This window comes from Mustela putorius, unplaced genomic scaffold (assembly GCF_011764305.1).
Source record: "Mustela putorius furo isolate JIRA1106 unplaced genomic scaffold, ASM1176430v1.1 tig00004036_pilon_pilon_pilon, whole genome shotgun sequence".
Classification (NCBI taxonomy): domain Eukaryota; kingdom Metazoa; phylum Chordata; class Mammalia; order Carnivora; family Mustelidae; genus Mustela; species Mustela putorius.
Window position 1 is genome coordinate 193,514 of NW_025422172.1, and position 20,395 is coordinate 213,908.

A 20,395-nucleotide genomic window follows, 5' to 3' on the forward strand; every position below is an offset into this window, starting at 1 on the left:
GGAATTACCTGTTAGATCAAATCCCCAGACTCTGGTCACATGAGAAGTGTTATTCTTTCAGTTATTTGAAGAATTGTCTGAAACTAGTTTAATGAAATACTTGAATAAGTAAGTGACTTTAATAGGGCCTTAAAATTGGTTATCACTCACAGGCACTTGGGTGGCTCCGTGGTTCAGCATCTGCCTTCGGCTCAGATCCTACATCGGGCTCTCTGCTCTGCGAGGAGTCGGCTTCTCCCTCTTCCTTTGCCCCTCCACCCTGCTCTCTCGCTTTTCACTCTCAAATAAATAAATAAAATCATTTTTTTTGAAATTATGGTTTTCACTCCTTTTCCACCTTGAGAACTGAAACTGGAGTGCTTTCTTAACATTACTGACTGCAGTCATGGGAGAGGAGGGTTCTACTTTCCAGCACAGCTTCTTGAAAGCAGGCTGTCAAATTTTCCCATAGCAATGATAGTAAACTTGGAAAGTTGTAGTCATGACCAAGAATCAGCATCAAGTAGACCAGGCCTGTATGTTAAAAGCAAAGATAGAATAGCTTTAAAAAGTATAATAAATATGAATCTGTGTTTCAGATCTAGATCTATAAATACAGATAATGGACCTCTAAATTTAACGTGGTTGTCATCACCTCTAAAATTACATTTATGGGGCGCTTGGTTGGCTCATTGGGTTAAAGTCTCTGCCTTCAGCTCGGGTCATGATCTCAGGTCCTGGGATCGAGCCCCACATCGGGCTCTCTGCTCGGCAGGGAGCCTGCTTCTCCGTCTTTCTCTCTGCCTGCCTCTCTCCCTACTTGTGATCTCTGTCTGTCAAATAAATAAATAAAATCTTTAAAAAAATAAAATAAAATAAAATTACATTTATGTGTGAGTGCACATATGGCATATATAGGCACACAATTTGTAATGTATATAAATACTAATCCTGTTTTACAGGACCTTTGTTATCATTCTTTTCAGGACTGTTTAAGCTGATCCCTATTTTCGATTCGAAGCTGTAGTGTGTGGAAACAGAGCTACACGTAGTTTCATTTATTATCACTCTCAAAGTAGCCATCTTGGAATTTATTTCAGAAATCACAAAGGATTGTAATCCAGTTTTGAATCCGTTCGTCCTTTTATCTTCTTTGCTCTCTTTCTCTCAGTGCCAAGGCCAGTTTTGCAGGGGAGGGAAGTATAAAAAGACAGTTACCCTTCAAGAAATCATGGGGAGATCAGAACCCAGGCTTTGCTTTGGTTATATCCTTGGTATTTCCAGGATTAGGGAAGGTTTACCCAAGAGGTCTGTGTGTGGCTCTTTTACCTGCAGAAGTTTTAAAGTATTAGCTCCTGAAATGAACTCCCTCATCTGCCCCACTGCCAGCATGGGCCTTGAGTCCCCACTCAGGTGAGGCTCTGATACAGCGATGATAAGTGTATTGAAAATGACCCTCCCCTATAATTTTTTTTAAGTGAGAAGCATCATTAATGACTGGTGATTATATATGTGTGTTTTCTCCAGGCTAGTGGCGACAGGGTGGATTTAACAATTGCTAGGCCGGGGAAATCCCAGCCTGGTAACCCTGTTCAGGACGCAGGAGCTCAGAGTAGCAGCCAGCACCATGCACAGCCGCTGTACCACAACAGACCCAGCTCACACAAGGTGAGGCCTTGAGTTTGCATGTTTTCATTCATCTGCCCTCAGGGAATCCTTGTTACAAACTGGTGGCTATGCTAAAAGTCAGCACCGCTTCCCCTGCTATTGTCCTGAAAGCACTTGAGGTCCAGACTGTTGAGGAGGCAGCCCAGGCTACTGAAGAGCAGCCAGGCACCTTCAGTGAATATGAGTAGGACTCCAGCTGGTCCCCGTCGTGGGTCATGTGGCTTGGGCTTCCAAGGTACTGACAGCGTTTCAGCAGTTTCATGGAATAATAGTGACAACATTTCTCAGTATGGAACATAGTAAATTCATTTGTCCAGGGGTGTGAGGGGGAAGGTCCTGGTCAGAGATGAAAGTGGCAATGGCATATCAAGTTATAGAAGAAAAGGGTAATTTTTTTCCTTAGGTTATTATATTTTAAAAGATAAATTTAAGGGGCCTCTAGGTGGCTCAGTCGGTTAAGCATCCAACTCTGGATCTCAGCTCAGGTCTTGTTCTCCGGGCCATGAGTTTGTAAAAAATATTTTTTGTAATTTTTAAAAAAATTAAAACATTCTTAAAAAATAAACCCTTTACCTTATTAAAGGTAAATTTAATAGGAAAAACTAAGCTAAAAAGACTTGGTGTATCTGTTTATAAAAATGAATAAAGCCATTCTGTCCATGACTATTAAGAAGGTTCTCAAGAGGACCAGCCATGAGATTTGGATGTTCATGCTCTTGCTTTAGAAAAGCTGTCATTTACCACACGTGTACATGCTTAGACTTTGTGTGCATTTTTCACTAGAAAAAACAGGTCAAAGTGTGGGGCGTTTTGAAAAGCTTTTCTAAAACACCTTTCTTAATCTTGTTAACTCTGTCTAAAAAGGCAGGATGTCAGAACTCAGTTTTCATTGAACATGAGAGACTCCTTCAGCCAAACCACGGGTGTGCGAGAGTAGGTCTTCTCACCACCTTCGGGACTGTAACCCACCAGGACATTCTGTAGTTGGTCATTGTCTGCTCATGAAAGTGTTTCAGCTCCTGATGAGTGTTGTATATACTTCGGTATTGAAGTTGGAAGAATGTGTATTACTGTCTTTGTTTCTAGATCACTTTAGAGGAATCCTAAAACTGAACTATGATGAAACTTTCTGATTCTGAGCCAAGTAGGAAAATGACTGATTTTTTAAAATAAAAATAAACAATAAGAATGCCAGTTTCTGAGACATCTAGCTTCATTTGAATGTAATTTGTAATAACTAGCATTTGTATAGTGCTATGTGAGATATATATATATATATATATATATATATATTTTAAAAGTACTTTCACGTAAAAAATAGCAGAAAAATCCAGGATGAATGGAATTCATTTGTCTATCATCTAACTTACTGACTTGTCCTTGTGGTAGTGAAAAAGACTAAAAAGGCCTGAAACTGTAACAGAATTCGTATCTCAGGGCCCTGTAGGCATAGATTGGAATGGTTTCTATGAAACCATGGCCGTTCTACCTAATGGTGAGGGCTCAGCCAGCAGAGGGAACTCATTTATCCTCTTGAGTACTCAGCCCGATACACTGACGTGTCACTTGAAACCCAGCATGTCAGAAAGGCCCGGTCCCACTGGGGGAGAAGTGGTCTCCTCAGCTGGCGCAGGAGCCGAGCATGTGCACACCACTGCTGGTGGCCAGTCCGTGCTGGCGCTCCTTTAGTTCTTGTTACCTGGTGTTCGGGGTGTCCAGCTCCCCTAAGAAGTCCAGAAATGCTCACCGCATTGATCAAGGACTCCCACTCCTAGCGGCTTTTGGCCAGCCTGCCGTGTGGGAGCAGGCCTGTCTTGGGCAGCACTGCCAGGTCGCAGGTGGACAAGGAGTCTGACTGGTCTCGGACAGGAGCTGGCAGCCCAGGACCCAGGTTCCCACTTGGGTTCCTTGGGATTTTGGTTTGGATGCGTACCCTGTCCTCTGACTTCTCTGCCTCCATGTCTGTCCCCAGGGCGGAGCATTTTCAGGTGAATCACAAAGAACAATGATATTTCAGATGAACAGTACAGGGGATAATGAAATCTATTTGGGGGGTCTGCCTGTATCGAAAGGGTGTCTATCAGTCCAAGGTCACTATTCTGTGGACTCCTGGGGGTTGTGTGTTGTGTGCAGACCAGTATAAACAACCAGGTATTGGGAGGGCCACTGCTCTGTGGGTACCGGCCGCTCTTTCCAGCACGTCGCACACCACACAGGGTAGCAGCTCTGCTCTTTCTCAAAAGGGAGGGTCGTTCTCTGCAGTTAGCTGGCGGTGTACCAGAGAAAAGAGTCATTTGTTTTGTGTTGTGCTGTTTCATTGTTTCTTTTGGCAGAAGATTCCAAAAAATGAAAATACCTATATCGTCTCTAAAAAAGTTTGAAAAGAGGGGAATCACTCTTATGTTCTGCAGACACACACAGAAGGCCATATTGTAGTTTTCCAGGCAGAGTAAAATCCAAGTTGAGGTGAAGTGGCCAAGACAGAGAGAAGAGCAGTGGTTGCAGGGACTGGGGGAGGGACAGAGCAGTGAGCGATGAGGAGCGCGGGTGTCTCTGTGACGGAAACGTCGTAGAATGACATGGTTGTGCAACACTCTGGTTGGACCTAATGAGACCTCCATATCCCACTGCAAAGGATGCGAGTAAAATGTTATATAAACTCAAATTCTACTTTATTTAATAAATTAAATCTATGAAGTAATTATAGAGGTGAACACAGAACACAAATATGATAAAAAAGGAAACGACACGGGAGGGGGATATATGCTCTGGGGGCCCAACCAGCATGAGCTGCTGCTCAGGGGCCTAGCCTGCTTGCTCCACAGAGGCAGGCGGCGGCAGCTTGTCGGACCAGACTGCTTGCTCCACGGAGGTAGGGGGCAGCAGCTCAGGGACAGGAACCTGCTGGTCATCCAGTAAAGGCAAAATGCCAGGTGGCTCTTCCGTGGCAGAGAAGTGAACGAGGGCCCTGATAACCATCTGCCCTGGTCCCAAGGGGTCAGGTGGGGTCACTGGTCTCCCTAACCCACTGTGAGCTGCTGCAGCAGGGATGGTGGAGACCAGCTCAGGCTCCAGAGGTGCAGCGGGTGCCAGTGGGGCTGCTGGAACAACTTCGAGATTTTGCTCTGGGGCCGGTGCTGTAGCTCCAAGAAGAGAAAGCATCATCAGCTTGATTGACTTCCCTTTTGCCTTTCCCTTTCCCCACCACTCAGCGTGGCCTGCGTTCAAGATCCAGCCCCCAGAAGGTATCCCCGACGGAAGCCCATGGGGACAGGGATCTGAGACGACTCACTCTCTTCGGCCCAATTACAATCTACGGAGGCTTCCTCAGGGTGGCCCACCCTGCCTCCTCCTCAGGCCCACACCAGTTACCCCCAGTCCTCCTCACCCCCAGCCTCTGGCTCCGTGGCCTCTCTGGGAGGGCATTGACTTTCTGGCAGCAGAAGCTGGGCACGGCTCTGCAGGTCCGAGCCCGGCACATAGACCTGCAGGTAGGCTAGCAGCGTATGCAAGCTGGGAAACTCCGGAGGCTGCACAAAATCCCCTGGATACTTTTCCACCCAGGTGTTTAGGATGGCATAGATGGCCCTGGGGACAGACATGGAGACAGAAAAGTCAGAGGACAAGGTATGCATCCAAACCAATATTCCAGGGAACCCCTGTAGGAACCTGGGCCCCTGGGCTTCCAGCTCCTGTTCGAGACCAGTTGGACTCCTTGTCCAATTGCGACCTGGCAGTCCTGCCCGAGACAGGCCTGCTCCCAGACGGCGGGCTGGCCAAAAGCCCTCTAGGAGTTGGAGTCTGTGATCAATGGGATGATCATTTCTGGACTTCTTAGGGGAGCTGAACACACTCCTCAGTCTCTCTCCTTGGCCACGAGCCACTTCAATTCAACTGCATGTGCCCAGGGAGGGGTGGTGTCTGGCCTCTTAATTACCCTCACTGCACTCGCCTCTGCTCCGTGAAGATCCAACCGAGGAGGGTACAAAGGGACTCTGTCTCTAGCCAGGCCTTCCAGGGACCCTCCCCATACCTCCACCGTTACCCTCCTCTGCCCGTTCACTAGGTGCCATGAGAGTGGGTCTGTTTCCACTGACACACACCTCCCACAGGGTGTGGGATATCTGCTGCTCCCTGGGCTCTACTGGGTCACCACTCTCCCTGAGCCCCCTCTGAGCACCCAGCGTGCAGGTGCCAACAGACTGCTGTGCGATGGTTCCTAAATCCTGCGTTCTGGGTCCCAGAATTGGGCAGAGAGAGGTTTGGGAGGTGGTAGGCATGGAGCATGACCCTCTCAGGGGTTGAAGCTGTCCTCCATGCCCCTCTGCTCTCCACAGTGCTCACACACCTACCCCAGCTCCCTAGGGCACCTTCCTAGTTTCCAGTAGAAGCTCTCAGACCTTTACCCTAAAGCAGGAATCACAGAGGTGTTCATGAAGGTCCATCAGCCCCTTGAACTCACAGGACCCTCACTACCCTGCTGGAGAGGGAAGGCCCTCCTGGAGCAGCCAAAGCTTACTCACATGTCTCGCTGCTCCTGGGATCTCTTGACCTCTTCATACGTGGAATAATAGCACCCGAATCTAGAGGAGGCCAGGGGGCATCACATGAGATGTCTGTGGATGTTGGCTCTCACCCTCTGACCCTCGACTAGCCTGCAGCCCTGGGGTGCTGTCTGTTCTGTGCCGGGATCCCATTCAGCTCCGAGATAATTGCCTCCATCTACTAGGGCTTCCTGAATGCTTGCTGAATGAAAGGGCCCCAACCAGCCCATCACGAACATCTGAGGGGGCCTGGCCCTGCTCACCCCCAGGGATGACTGTTCTGGATTCATCCAGACACAGACCCCAGAAAGAATCTCAGATCTCCCTTTCAATGGCAAAGGAGCCCTGCTCAAGATCACAATGAGAGTAGGGATTAGGCAGAGGCTTCATCATGACGGGCACGGGAATGTTCAAAGAGCATGCCCACAGGCCCTCCAGCAGACTTTTCCACCGGCGCAGGCTGCCAGGTACCCTTTCTGACACCTACCACTGAGTCCCTATAATACCTCTGCCCCAGTTAGGAGCAAGGGGAAGTTTGGGGAAGCTTGGGGACCTGCCAAAGTCTCACAACCAGGCATTGGCCTAATCCCACGGGGCAGTTAGGGGCAGGGGAGGGTGCTCACCTTGCACATAGTTGGTCCAGCACCTCCCCGGTGCTGGCAAAGGTGTCGTATGTGTCCAGAAAGGTGTGGACACAGTGTAGATCTTGTCTGAGGATGGCAGGCACCAGGTGATCAATTGCGGCCTCCAGCTTGTCGGCCCGCTCTGCCATCAGCAGTGAGGTCCTCGTCCTCTTCCTGGTTGAGCCATTTTCCCCCTGAGGTGAATCAGAGGAGACATGAGTCTGTGCTGTGGCCACCAGGAGCGTTGGGGCTTGGAGGGCAGAATGAGCCCCCAGATATCAGGGACTTATGCAAGAGGTGGGACAAGAGAGCCCAGAGTCCAAAAAACAATCACTGACTCAGTGTCTCATTGGGTTCAGCCTAAGGCTCTTGGTTTTGCTTTAGGTCATGGTCTCCGTGTCCCGAGGCTGCGCTCCTCGTAGGGCTGTGTCCATAGGGCAGTGTCTGCTTGAGGATTCAGTCTCTCTGTCTGCTTCTCCCCACTCTCCCCCTGTCTCTCTCTCAAATCCATCAATCAGCCAATCAGTTAAGAAGCCTTTAAGGCAGGGACGCCTGGGTGGCTCAGTTGGTTGGACGACTGCCTTCGGCTCAGGTCATGATCCTGGAGTCCCGGGATCGAGTCCCGCATCGGGCTCCCAGCTCCATGGGGAGTCTGCTTCTCTCTCTGACCTTCTCCTCGTTCATGCTCTCTCTCACTGTCTCTCTCTCAAGTAAATAAATAAAATCTTTAAAAAAAAAAAAAAAAAAAAAGAAGCCTTTAAGGCAAAGAGAAAATGTTCTTGGTATCCATACAAAGAATTGAAAGAAATGATGTCTCAACTTGCTAGTATCTCAGGTCCCTCTGTGAGCGGAGTATGGATAGCACGTCCCTGCATGAGTGGCATGGATCCTGTGATTTCTGATAACATAGCCCATTCTTTTTATTTTTTTGAAAGACTTGTTATTTATTTATTTGACAGAGAGAGAGGTCACAAGTAGGCCGAGAGGCAGCCAGACATAAAGGGGGAAGCAGGCTCCCCACTGAGCAGAGGACCCCACGCCCCCGACGTGGGCCTCGATCCCAGGACTGAGAGACCCAGGACCCATGACCTGAGCTGCAGGCAGAGGCTGAAACCCCTGAGCCACCCCGGCACCCAACATATCCCATTCTTGAGACGAGAACACAGAGATGTTTAAGGTGAGAGGGCTTAGGATAAGAAGGCACAGAGGCTGCTGGATGAAGCACTGTGCCTTGGCCAGAGAAGGGGATTACATCCAGTCCTGCCCCAGTAAAGGGCTCCATGGCTGTGATCAATGACTGGCCTTCTGGACTGCCATGCAGTGCAGTGCAGTGAGGCCCCTGTTCCTTTTCCTTTGTGTGGTGGGTCCCAACAATGTGTTCCATCAATACCAAAGCGCAGAGCAAGAGACAGAGTACCATGGGCCCCATGTCCATTTGGATCAAAGTCTCCCAATTCACTCTTACAAATAATGATTTGCAAGACTTGCAGAAGCTGAGGAAGGACTGTTGGGCCAGTGGGGGCACCTGGGAGCACGAGTTAGGAAAATGCCTAGGCCAGGGCAAAAGGAGTCTAAATCAACGGGATGAGACCTGGTCTAGTCTCTTTAATGATACTCCTATAAGTATTAGGACAATGGCTGTGCTTCTGTCCAAGGCGTGGGCAGGACCATGTGGGCCAGTTTGGGGAAGAGATGGGATGCAGATTCACGGGAGTACAGGACTCTAGGAGGCCTGGTTGGCTTCTAGGAAGTGGGGCCCTTGGTGCTGCATGGGTGCCCCAGGGGTCGGGTCTCCCCAGCACCTGCACTCACCCTGAGCCAGCGCCAGACTCTCTTGGCCCTGTGCGGCTTCTTGTCCTTGGAGGAAGGAGAGCAGGCAATCTCCTCGGTCACCTCCTGCACCATGTCCTCTGGAGCTTTCTATAAAGACAGTGCCCGGCAGCCAGGCAGGAGGCCTTAGAGCCCTGTCTGGAGGCGTTTGCTGGTCTTCAGACCCAGGGCGCTCCATTCCAGACACACCACAGCCCAGGTGGCAGAGCCCTCCCCCAAGGAGAGAAACGTGGCCCAGCTTCAGGGCCTTGGATGTGCTCTGGCACAGCTCAGAGTCACCTCAGGAATCCCCTGTGCGCCCTGCCCACCCTGACATTGGTGTGAACAAGAAGGGATCACCAGGGTATCCACTGTACTCACCCTCCTCCAGCCCATGGGCAGGAACCCCCACATATCCCTCCTCCCCTCAAACTCCAGAGGAAGGGATGGGGCTACCCTAGGATGGTTCAGAGGGGTGGGCATCGCCTAGTCTCCTCAGAAGTAAGTACCTTATGGCGTCTCCCTCGAAAGGACCTGCGGCATTGGGGGGGTGGTTTTAGCCAATGTCTGCAGCATGGGATCAAGTCATTTTCCTGGCGGTTCTGGTGCCCAGAGCCCCGGAAACTAGGTACACAACAGGAAAACATCTTTCTGTGTCTATGTCCTGAGTCCAGTAACCCTGCTACTGGACTAGACTGGCTGCCTGGTTGCAGGAGTTCCAAGTTCTGAAGGCCTTTGTGATCCAGGCAGTGACATCACTTCCTGATATGCCCTATCGGGGCCCAGTCCTGGTTGGACCCCTACACGAACAGTGCTCCCGTCTGCCATCTCCTCTTCCCCCTTCTGCATGCAAGGACACAGTGACCCCAACACACCCCTCTCCACAGGCCCCTAGAAACTGAATCACTGGCTTAAAGAGAGGGAGAGTTTTGGAGACTCTGGTAAATATTGTAAAATTACTTTCTAGAAAGAGTTTACCAATTGATTACCCACCAGCCAGTATGAAAATGCCCTTCTCACTATGCTCTTGCAATGCTGAATATTCTTGTAATATTCTTGTTAAAAAATTACCAATCCAGATTCATTTTGAAAGATGTTTTAGTTTTGTTGATTCCCTGTGCATGATTTTTTGTTTTGTCTTGCATTGCCTCTTCTGCCTCTGATGAAAGCATGTTTCACGTATTGCATTGAATCCTCTGAAGAACTTAGAATGAGTAACAGATGAAGGAGTCCATATATCTGTGTAGGAATTTTTTATTTGGATGTTTTTTTTATTATGTAGACGATTCTAGGGTGAAGTACTGTTTTAAAAGCTGGCTATCCTAAAATCCTTTTAAACTTAGGAAATTTAGGATAACTTTGAATGAAAATTGATTTTTATTTTATATTATTTTTTTAAAATTTTATTTGACAGAGAAGAAGAGACAGCTAGAGAGGGAATACAAGTGGAGAGTGGGAGAGGGAGAAGCAGGCTTCCTGCTGAGCCAGGAGTCTGATGCAGGGCTTGATCCCAGGACCCTGGATCATGACCTGAGCTGAAGACTGATGCTTAAGAACTGAGCCACTCAGGCGCTCCGAAAATTGATTTTAAACATAGGGGTCTGTCTCTTGTTTTTACTTAGTTTTCTTTGTAGCCGCATCAAAATTAGAAGAAATTATCTTAGATGTTTTAGTAGCTTTTTTTATTTATCAGCTGAAGCAGTCTGGTACCCTTGAACTACTTTGATTTTAATTAGGAAACTGGTTTTCTCTTTATTGTAATTGCTTTTAGACTCCACATGAAAGACTTGAATGACGCAAAGGAGTAAGAGAAATATAAGGAGTTAATCTCCCTTCGCCCCCCCCCCCCCCCGCGCCACTCCACCTTCCCCCATTGTCTTCCTCTTGTGTTGTGCCTCAGAGTTGAACCAAAGGAGTATGTAGAATAAGTGCACATGACCTGATATAGCACATCCAGTTCCTTTTAACCTGCTATACGTGTCCAGGGGTTCTTTATTAATCTAAAGGATTTCTCTGTTTCCCTAGCAGCTGCATCAGTTAGCCTGGACCTGCTGTATTGGGTTTGATAGATGAAGAGGGGTAGGAAGCAGTGGTCTATAAGTGGGGGCAGCATGGAGTAAGATCTAGAGACAAGGATGATCTTTACTCTTTCGACGAACTGCTGGAAAACCGGCGAGCTGCAAAATGGGAAGATCAGATTCCAGATGTCATAAAGGGAAGGGCCATGTATGTCCTCTTAAAGAGTTTTGTAATTACACGGAGGACAGTTGAGACCCACTAGGGGTTTGATGTGAATAATAGGACATGAGATACATGTTTGAAGAAGAGCATTCTGGCAGCCATGTGGAATATAATGTGCAGGAGGGCAGGAACAGAGGTGGAGTGCTGAGAGTGAGCTTTGACAGCAGTCCACAGGTATTACAGATGCCAAGCTAGATGGACTAGTCAGGGCCCACGGTCGGCCAAAAACAGGCCTAAGTGTTATATACGCAGGTTTGTGTGTATACAGACTTCTGTAAATATAATAAAAATGGAATATCAAAGAGAGAGCAAAATAGGATGCTAATGAATAAAAAAGTTGAAGTCTGGGAAAAAAATTAAATCCCTCCTTTATCTTACGTCCAGTCAAAGGCTTGCATCGGTAGAACATGGATATCAATTTCAGAAATGTTAAACTATGAAAGACAAATATCAACATACAAAGTAAGGAAAATTAAATTGTAGTTAGATTAAAAAGGTAAACAAAAGAAACCCTATGGACAAAGGCAAAAGGTAAAGGACAGGTTGGAAGTAAAATACTTGCTGTTTCGATGCTTTTTTTTCTTCACATTTTAACATCCGAAATTGAGATGTATCTTGAAATGAAGGTCTCATTTTAGAAATAGACACATAAAGTATATGTATGAGATAATTAATATGCTTCATGTTGAAATAGCTCTGAGAAGTCAGTGAGAAACATACCTCAGATATACCTCAAATAGCCTGAATAGACCATTCACTCAAGGAGAAATAGACTTGTCTAATTAATATTTGAAATGTTTTACTTAGTACTGTCAGAAATATGAATTTAGATGATAATGAAGTGGCATTTCTCACCTATGTACTGGCAGTGATTGTTTCAGAAAAATGTCCATTGTTGTAGATGGTGTGACAGAAAAATTACTTATTCGTAGTAGGTGGGACGATAAATTGGAACAGTTGTTTTAAAGGATCAGTTGATAATACGTAGGTTTTCCTTGATGTAATCTTTGACCTATAAATTCCTCTTTTTGTGGAATACAAATAAAGTCATGCACAAGTATTTGGAGATAAAGGCATTCACTGTAGCAGCATTGTTTATATAGTAAAGGCGTATATGTTAAGAAGAGGGTTGGGCATAAAGGTTCTGATACAGCTATGTCATCAGTATTCTGTGGTCATTTAAAACCATGTTAAGTGACATGAAAAAGACTTAATTTCAACATCCTGAGAAAATATGTGCACATAACTTATGGTCATCCCGATCACGTTTAAAAATGTGTGTGTAAGTGCCAAAACGGGTTGAAAGAGGAACCATTAAGGTTCTCTGATGGGATGAAGTTTTGTGTGTTCCTGTATTTCCTTCATTAAGCAGGTCTTATTTTGCAGTGTGAAGTAAATTCTGGGAAAGCAGAAAGTGAGTCACTGCATTTTGCTGACGGAGCATTTTTACTTTTCTACTTTTAGACATACACTAATAATGATAACCACTAAATAAGTGTTCATGAGAAAGCTGTTGATCTATCTGCACACATTAAAAACATCATCTTAAAAAATTGCTGCTCTTGTAAAATATTTAGAGACATCCAGGTAGTCTGACATATTTTAGTATTCTAAACTGATAGAACCTAAGAAAGCATCCAGTAGAACTTGCAGGAGGTCAACTGTGCCAAGCAAGAATATTTTTCATAGAAGATAGTTGAAAGAGGAAGAATCTTGCCCTTGAAAGAAAGAGATACAAATCAGCTACGTAACTATCTGTTTATGTGTATACAAACATGTCCCCATAGTATGTTGTTGGAATTTGTGACAAGTGACCTCACATGATGTCTACGAGGCTGTCCTAAAAATGCTTAGAAGTTTCTGTTTATACCTAAGTTTGTGTTAAATTTAAACTTGAATTTGGAATACATTGTTAAATGACCTGTTTTTACATAAAGCTTCTTGAATTTTCTAGGTGATAAAACAGGAACAAGACCAGAGTAAGTTTACAATTTAACTTTTAAAGTATTTTATTTGAAGAATTTTATTTGTTAATTTATAGGCAGGTGGTCTCATCGGAACTAAAAGAAACTATATAGACATGTAGAAGAAAAATTCTTTGAATCAGTGTTTGTCTAAAGTAAAATAATAAACATATGCTCTGGAAAGATTTTGGAAGGTCAGATCTTTAATTTTTAATCATTAGGAAAGTTTATAACCAATTTTTTCTGGATACTTTATGCTCAGTTTTAGGTATATATACCTTTTCTATATAAACTACTATACCAGTCCCATTTATTTTTCTGATGATGATGAAGAGGGAGAAAAGCCTCTATCTATAATATACATCAGATAGGTTTGAAGATCACTATTTTTACTAGCACTTACATTTCTCGCCTAATTTGTATTACATTAGATAAAACTTTTGTAAATAAATGATCAAGTTCATGCCTCCAAAATATCTTCTGTATACTTTAGCCCTATTTCATAAATGAGAAAGCTGTAGGAGACTGAGGTTTGCTTCAGGTTCTATCAAGGAAGTAGTAGCAGATCTGTGACTGAATTTTAACTCCTAATTCCATTACAGCCTGCCACATTTCACCTCTTTCTATTCTCATTAAATATTTATGATTCCCTTAGTCTATCCCTAGGTTTTATTTTGTTGAAGAATAAATTGAAATTCTAAAAATGAAGTAAAATATAATGAGAATCTCATTATGAGAAGTTTGTAGACTTTCTTTAATGAATGCTTTAATATTTTTGAACGAAATAAAAGGTCAGTCATAGTTTTTTGAGCCAGGGAAACTTAGTTCAATATTTAATCTCTTGTATTTTCTAATTTTTTTCTTAAACATTTGGTCAGATGCATTTATGTGTACTTCTGATAGGTGCCAGTCCTTTTAGAAGAGAAATCTCCCCGTCAGATGAATTGTTAAAACTATTGTAAAGGTCAGGAAACAACATTTTTTTATAAAGAGATTTGAAATCAACCATAAGAGCTATAAATGGGGAATATTTGTTTTACCTCCTCCCCTTTAACACTTCCGTAGTGGAACTCAGCTGTCAGCTTTTTAGAACCTCAATGGCTTTAATCTATCTGTGGCGTTTTTCTCAGGGATAGTAAAGCACTGAAGGATGAAAATCTCCCTCCTGTCATCTGCCAGGATGTTGAAAACCTCCAGTAAGTGTGTCAAATGTAATTAGATATATCATGTTGAAGAATGTTAGAATCTATTTTAAGGGGAACATCTCTGTTGGTAAAATTTTTAATATTTTTATAAACAACGCAGAATAATGGGAATTAAAATTCTTTTATTGTCAATCTGAGAAAAGCATGTGAACTGTGGATGAATTTTTAATATTTCCTTTTTAAAAAACACTAGGACTCTGACCAGCCTATAGTAAATATACATTTTTCCTTTAGGAAAAAGGTGTATTTTTTTGGAATTCAGTTTTATGTATCTTTTTAGGAAATTTGTGAAGGAACAGAAACAGGTACAAGAAGAAATTAGTAGAATGTATTCAAAAGCCATGCTTAAAGTACAAGAAGATATTAAAACTCTGTCACTGGCTGCCAGTGGATTACAGAGGAACACCCTCAGTATTGATAAGTTGAAAACAGAAACTGCTCAGATAAACTAACTTAAAGTAATTTTATTGTAGGGTGTTGTTTCATTTTATTTAAGTCTTATAGGTTATAAGACTTGATATAGATGTACTGTAAGAAAACTGTATAGCATGTGTGCTTTTTTTAAAAAAAGATTTTATTTATTTAAGAGAGAGAGAAAGAGAGCATGAGAGGGGGGAGGGTCAAAGGGAGAAGCTGACCCCTTGCTGAGCAGGGGAGTGAGTTGCAGGACTCAGTCTTGGGTTTCAGGATCATGACCTGAGCCGAAGGCAGTCGCTTGACCAACTGACACCCAGGAGCCCTAGCTTGAGTACTTTTAAGTTGCTATGATACTAGTAGTCACTAGTTTGTATTGAGTTCTGATTATTTATGAGGCAGTATTTTAGGCAATTTATATTAGTCCAGTTTAGTTTTCATGACAGCTCTATGGGTTACAGCATTGATTTTTTAGAATTCAGAAATCATGACCACCTCTTTTTGGCTCTCAAATGCACTCGTGTCCACAAACAGCCTGACTCTGCACTAATCCTTGGTGCTACCCTCTCCCTCTTCTCTTTAAAGAGAAATAGCTACTCCAACAAATGAACTAGCTTCGGGCAAGATGATATTGTGTTAGAGGGCATACTGATGAGCGTGAGATGGCCAGAATTCCACTGTTCGTGTGAATTTTAGGTGTATGTGAAAATTGACCTGGATATATGACCCATACTAGTGTAAGTGGTACTTGAAGCTAAAAGAATGGATATTTAGGAGAGCAGAAATAGGCATGAATGAGAAAAGATATCTTCCAGGAACCCAAGCTCAAGGATTCTTGCCTCCTCAATTTCACTGCTGGGTCCTTCCCCACGGTCTGTTGGTATTCACCCCTTCCCTTTTCCCTGCCACCTCTCTGGTCTGTGCCTTCACTGCTTCACGTCTAACCCAGTAGAATCAATACCCCGCCTTCCTACTCTGCTCTGAAATCCGGTACGACCATTGTCAGGTTAATTCTTCTGTGACTCTGCTTTCCCTGGGAAGATTGGACCAGAGAATCAAGTCCATACTGATTAATCTAACAGTCCGGGTCCTCTGTGGACTCTTACACAACCTGTCCCCTCAGCCTTCACCCTTGCTTTTTCTTTCAGCTGTAGCCATCGGTGTATTACTGAAACATCATAGGCATGGTGGTCAGAGCTGAGGGTATAATTAAGAGCAAAAAGCAAGCCCTGCCCTCATAGAATGTATAATGTAGCAGAAAAGCCAGACATAGCAGTCTCCTTGCTTCCCTCCACGTTCCAGCCTGTCCCCATTGTGCTACAGCTTCCCCACCTTCATCCAGAAAGCCCTGCCCTGCCATTTTCACCCATTCAGACCCCTTCTCACACTAAGTGCTGAAGACATTCCTTCTCTTCACCACTGAATGCATAATTGGTCACAGAGAGTTATTCAAATGCAGTGTCTTCCTTTGGGGATGGCAGCCGCCATTATTACGTACTATGGGACAGGCTTCTCACAGAGCTGTGCCTGGAGTTGATACCCAGGACATACTTGCTGAGTCAATAAAAGAGTGGATTTGGTTATGATATCCTGTTGGGCATAGCTGTCTTCTTCATTAAAACAAAACTTAGAACCTCTAGGATTTTTAGTTCTTCAAGAGAAATGTCCAGAGGGGAAGACAGACAAACTAGGCTCCAAGAGCAGCAAGGATTGACCTTTCCACTGGGGGTTCCTGGCTTTGGTTTTCACACCCATCCGTATTCTGCCTCTTGTAGTTTATGATTTCCACTTCGACACTTGGGCCCAAAACCCCTCCTTCATTGCACTTGGCCTGGCTGACACAGACTCTCCGCTTCACCTCCATACAAGTGGGGAAAATCAATTTTTATTGAGAAGAACTCATTATCTCTGTAGTGCCCTTTTTATAAAGCACTCAGATCATTTCAAACACATCATAACTTGTGTTCTTACAGTATCCCTGTGAAGTAAAGATGGCTTATTAGAGAAAAAATTTTTTTCAATAAGAGCATTAAAATAGGTAAAGTAGAGGGGCACCTGGGTGACTCAGTCATTAAGCATCTGCCCTCGGCTCAGGCATGATCCCAGCGTCCTGGCATCTAGTCTAACATCGGGGCTCTCTGCTCAGCCGGGAATCTGCTTCTCCCTCTCCCACTCTCTCTGCTTGTCTTCCTTTTCTTTCTCTCTGTCAAATAAATAAATAAATAAATAAATAAATAAATAAAATGTTTAAAAAAAGGAAACAACTTTAAAATTTTTTCTTAAAAATAAGAAAAAGTAGAAAACCATTTAGAGGAGACCTTCCAGTTCTATAACCTTCCAGAGCATTTAATGATATGGGTATCTCCTTCAGTGATAGGGGTGAAACAAAGATGTGTATGGTGTTTTATTTTGTTTTGTTTTACGTAAGCACAAGAAAACACTCTGACATAGAGGAAACCACGCAGTAACATAATCGAGCATCAGGAATTAAAGTAGGTTGATAGTCACTGAGAAATGTGTATAGTAAACAGAATTAATAATGAAGGTTTAAGTACTGTATAAGAAAACCCAAATTTAAATCCCAGTTAAGTTACTCCTTTTCACAAATGTTTGGTTCATTATAACTATGGGAACACACACCAGTAGCCATCTTGCATTAGGAGGGAGATTCAGGCATTGGTCTCTTGTTCCAGACTTGAGGTTTAAAAAAATTGAATACAGATACTTATATATGATACCAAATATAATATATTGCTCAAGTTGTTTCTTTGTGAAAAACATCTTAATGTTTTGGATTCTGAGAACAGCATGTATTCCATGTCTGAAAAGGAGACTAAGGAAGGCAAAATACCGAAAATGAAGAAGGAAGTCAAAATCACTGTCAGCCTAAAGTCCGTAAGATAGTGACATTAAAGTTTTGAAGAACATCGTTACAAACATTTTTCTGTATATGCCTACAAATAAATAGGTACCTATTTACGTAGGTACTGAGACATGCACTCAGCTTGCAAATTCTGAGTTTGCCACCCTTTCTTTACATCAGCTGTATGCTGTGGACTTCTTACCCTGAAAATAGATGCACCATGATATAGCTGTATAGTAGACGTGTTGTGCTAAAGCTTACGTAAGCACTCCCCTGTCAACAGACTTTAATGTTTTGTTTTCAAGTTTAAGACATTTTGCTAAACTTCCCTCTAGAAAGATCGTACCAATATATACTCCCAGCAATAGGGCATGCCACTATTTTATGAAATGCAGGTATTGTCGTTTAGGCATCCTGCAATTTTAAAAATCTTGACTTTACCAGAATTCTTTTGTTGTGCTTGAAACCCTGAACTGTTAGATAGGCAGTTGGCCTAAAGCCAAATGTTGGCCCATCGTTTAAAGCTTATATGTCCCACTTCCATCACACACCCAGAATTTTTTGTCTTTTAAGAAATCAAAAAAGATCAGGGATTTGTTTGTTAATCGGTTTGCATGAGCAGGGGTCTTCCCATAAAGCTAAATTACTGGTTATAGAGTATTTGGTAGTGGTGAGGGTTAGGCAGTAAAGCAAACAATTCTTAATATTGAAATGAGATCACAGAGGGGCCTCTCATCCCTCACACCGTGTGATCTAATACTCGGAAGTGTCAGAATCTCAAATATCTGGATTGTAAGCGTTCTACTTTGGCATTTACCTGTTAGATCAAATCCCCAGACTCTGGCCACATGAGAAGTGTTATTCTTTCAGTTATTTGAAGAATTGTCTGAAACTAGTTTAATGAAATACTTGAATAAGTAAGTGACTCTAATAGGGCCTTAAAATTGGTTATCACTCAGGCACCTGGGTGGCTCCGTGGTTCAGCATCTGCCTTCGGCTCAGATCCTACATCGGGCTTTCTGCTCTGCGAGGAGTCGGCTTCTCCCTCTTCCTTTGCCCCTCCACCTTGCTCTCTCGCTTTTGCTCTCAAATAAATAAATAAAATCATTTTTTAAAAATTATGGTTTTCACTCCTTTTCCAACTTGAGAACTGAAACTGGAGTGCTTTCTTAACATTACTGAGTGCAGTCATGGGGGAGAAGTGTTCTACATTCCACCACAGATTCTTGAAAGCAGGCTGTCAAATTTTCCCATAGAAATGATAGTAAACTTGGAAAGTTGTAGTCATGACCAAGAATCAGCATCAAGTAGACCAGGCCTGTACGTTAAAAGCAAAGATAAAATAGCTTTAAAAAGTATAATAAATGTGAATCTGTGTTTCAGATCTAGATCTATAAATACAGATAATGGACCTCTAAATTTAACGTGGTTGTCATCACCGCTAAAATTACATTTATGCGTGAGTGCACATATGGCATATATACGCACACAATTTGTGATGTATATAAATACTAATCCTGTTTTACAGGACCTTTGTTATCATTCGTTTCAGGACTGTTTAAGCTGATCCCTATTTTCGATTCGAAGCTGTAGTGTGTGGAAACAGAGCTACATGTAGTTTCATTGATTACCACTCTCAAAGTAGCCATCTTGGAATTTATTTCAGAAATCACAAAGGATTGTAATCCAGTTTTGAATCCGTTCGTCCTTATATCTTCTTTGCTCTCTTTCTCTCAGTGCCAAGGCCAGTTTTGCAGGGGAGGGAAGTATAAAAAGACAGTTACCCTTCAAGAAATCATGGGGAGATCAGAACCCAGGCTTTGCTTTGGTTATATCCTTGGTATTTCCAGGATTAGGGAAGGTTTACCCAAGAGGTCTGCGTGTGGCTCTTTTACCTGCAGAAGTTTTAAAGTATTAGCTCCTGAAATGAACTCCCTCGTCTACCCCACCCCCAGCAGGGTCCTTCAGTCCCCACTCAGGTGAGGCTCTGATACAGCGATGATAAGTGCATTGAAAATGACCCTCCCTATAATTTTTTTAAGTGAGAAGCATCATTCATGACTGGTGATTATATATGTGTGTTTTCTCCAGGCTAGTGGCGACAGGGTGGATTTAACAATTGCTAGGCCGGGGAAATCCCAGCCTGGTAACCCTGTCCAGGACACAGGAGCTCAGGGTAGCAGCCAGCACCATGCACAGCCGCTGTACCACAACAGACCCAGCTCACACAAGGTGAGGCCTCGAGTTTGCATGTTTTCATTCATCTGCCCTCAGGGAATCCTTGTGACAAACTGGTAAGATTTAAATGAGGGCTGTTACTCTGTTGGAAAAGGTGAACACAAGGTGTTTGGGGGTGTGGAATGTGTGTTTGGCTACCTTGAGAGTCCCTGTACAGTCTGTTCCTCAGCCAGTAGGGGTGGTTTCTGAGTAAGAAGGTCCCTCTGCCAGATTGATGAGAAGTGTTTGATCTTCTAGAAAGACTTCTTTGTTTGGTCCTGCTTGAAAGTGGGATTTATCTTGGTTTGCTCATTCAGTTGTAACAGGAGGTTATGTAACTGAAAAAAAGGCAATGACCAACAAGTCCATACTTAGCGGTTGGGCAGGTTGCCTACAACAACAGAATTCTCTATGTGAATATGAAGCATAAATCATACTTTCTGATAGGTACATGCAAAACACAGAAAGCATTTCTTTTTATGTTACAGTTCATAGGAATACTACCCTAGATCATTTTAAATTCCCGTATGTTGAGCTTTTTGCTGCATCTTTCATCTTTCAGTGCTTTGATAATATATTCCTAGGTCATTTATCTGTGCCAAAAATTCTGATGCTGTCTCACTTTGGATGCAGAAATCAGTAGAAATCAAAAAACAGTGGCACTTTACTGTGTTCTCAGTGTTATTTACTTCATTTGATCTTTCATTTGAACTCAACTTCTAGTAGGCCAGAATTTTTACAATGATGCTATTTACCAACTGTGTGAAAATCACACATCGGAAACTTCCTATAGATTTTTTGTTTGTTTGTTTGTTTTTACTTCCTATAGTTTTTAATTAGACCAGTAAATAAGTTTTAATTTAGCAAA

At 43.5% G+C, this 20,395-nt stretch overlaps 1 protein-coding gene, 1 long non-coding RNA gene and 1 pseudogene across 2 annotated transcripts; 2 read left to right on the forward strand and 1 right to left on the reverse strand.

The window, feature by feature from the left end:
* Positions 1 to 20,395, forward strand: part of LOC123389821 — a 55,247-nt pseudogene that overhangs the window by 20,710 nt on the left and 14,142 nt on the right.
* Positions 4,330 to 9,330, reverse strand: LOC123389827 (ral guanine nucleotide dissociation stimulator-like). The gene is made up of 6 exons (XM_045072441.1): positions 9,133 to 9,330; positions 8,627 to 8,734; positions 6,815 to 7,008; positions 6,171 to 6,230; positions 5,036 to 5,235; positions 4,330 to 4,784 (listed from the first exon to the last, which is right to left on the reverse strand). Exons 1-6 carry the CDS (start codon positions 9,268 to 9,270, stop codon positions 4,453 to 4,455), a joined length of 1,032 nt encoding a protein of 343 aa, XP_044928376.1. The 5' UTR covers positions 9,271 to 9,330; the 3' UTR covers positions 4,330 to 4,452.
* Positions 13,632 to 19,507, forward strand: LOC123389831. The gene is made up of 3 exons (XR_006604469.1): positions 13,632 to 14,024; positions 14,314 to 14,491; positions 19,402 to 19,507. It is a non-coding gene; the product is annotated as an uncharacterized LOC123389831 (long non-coding RNA).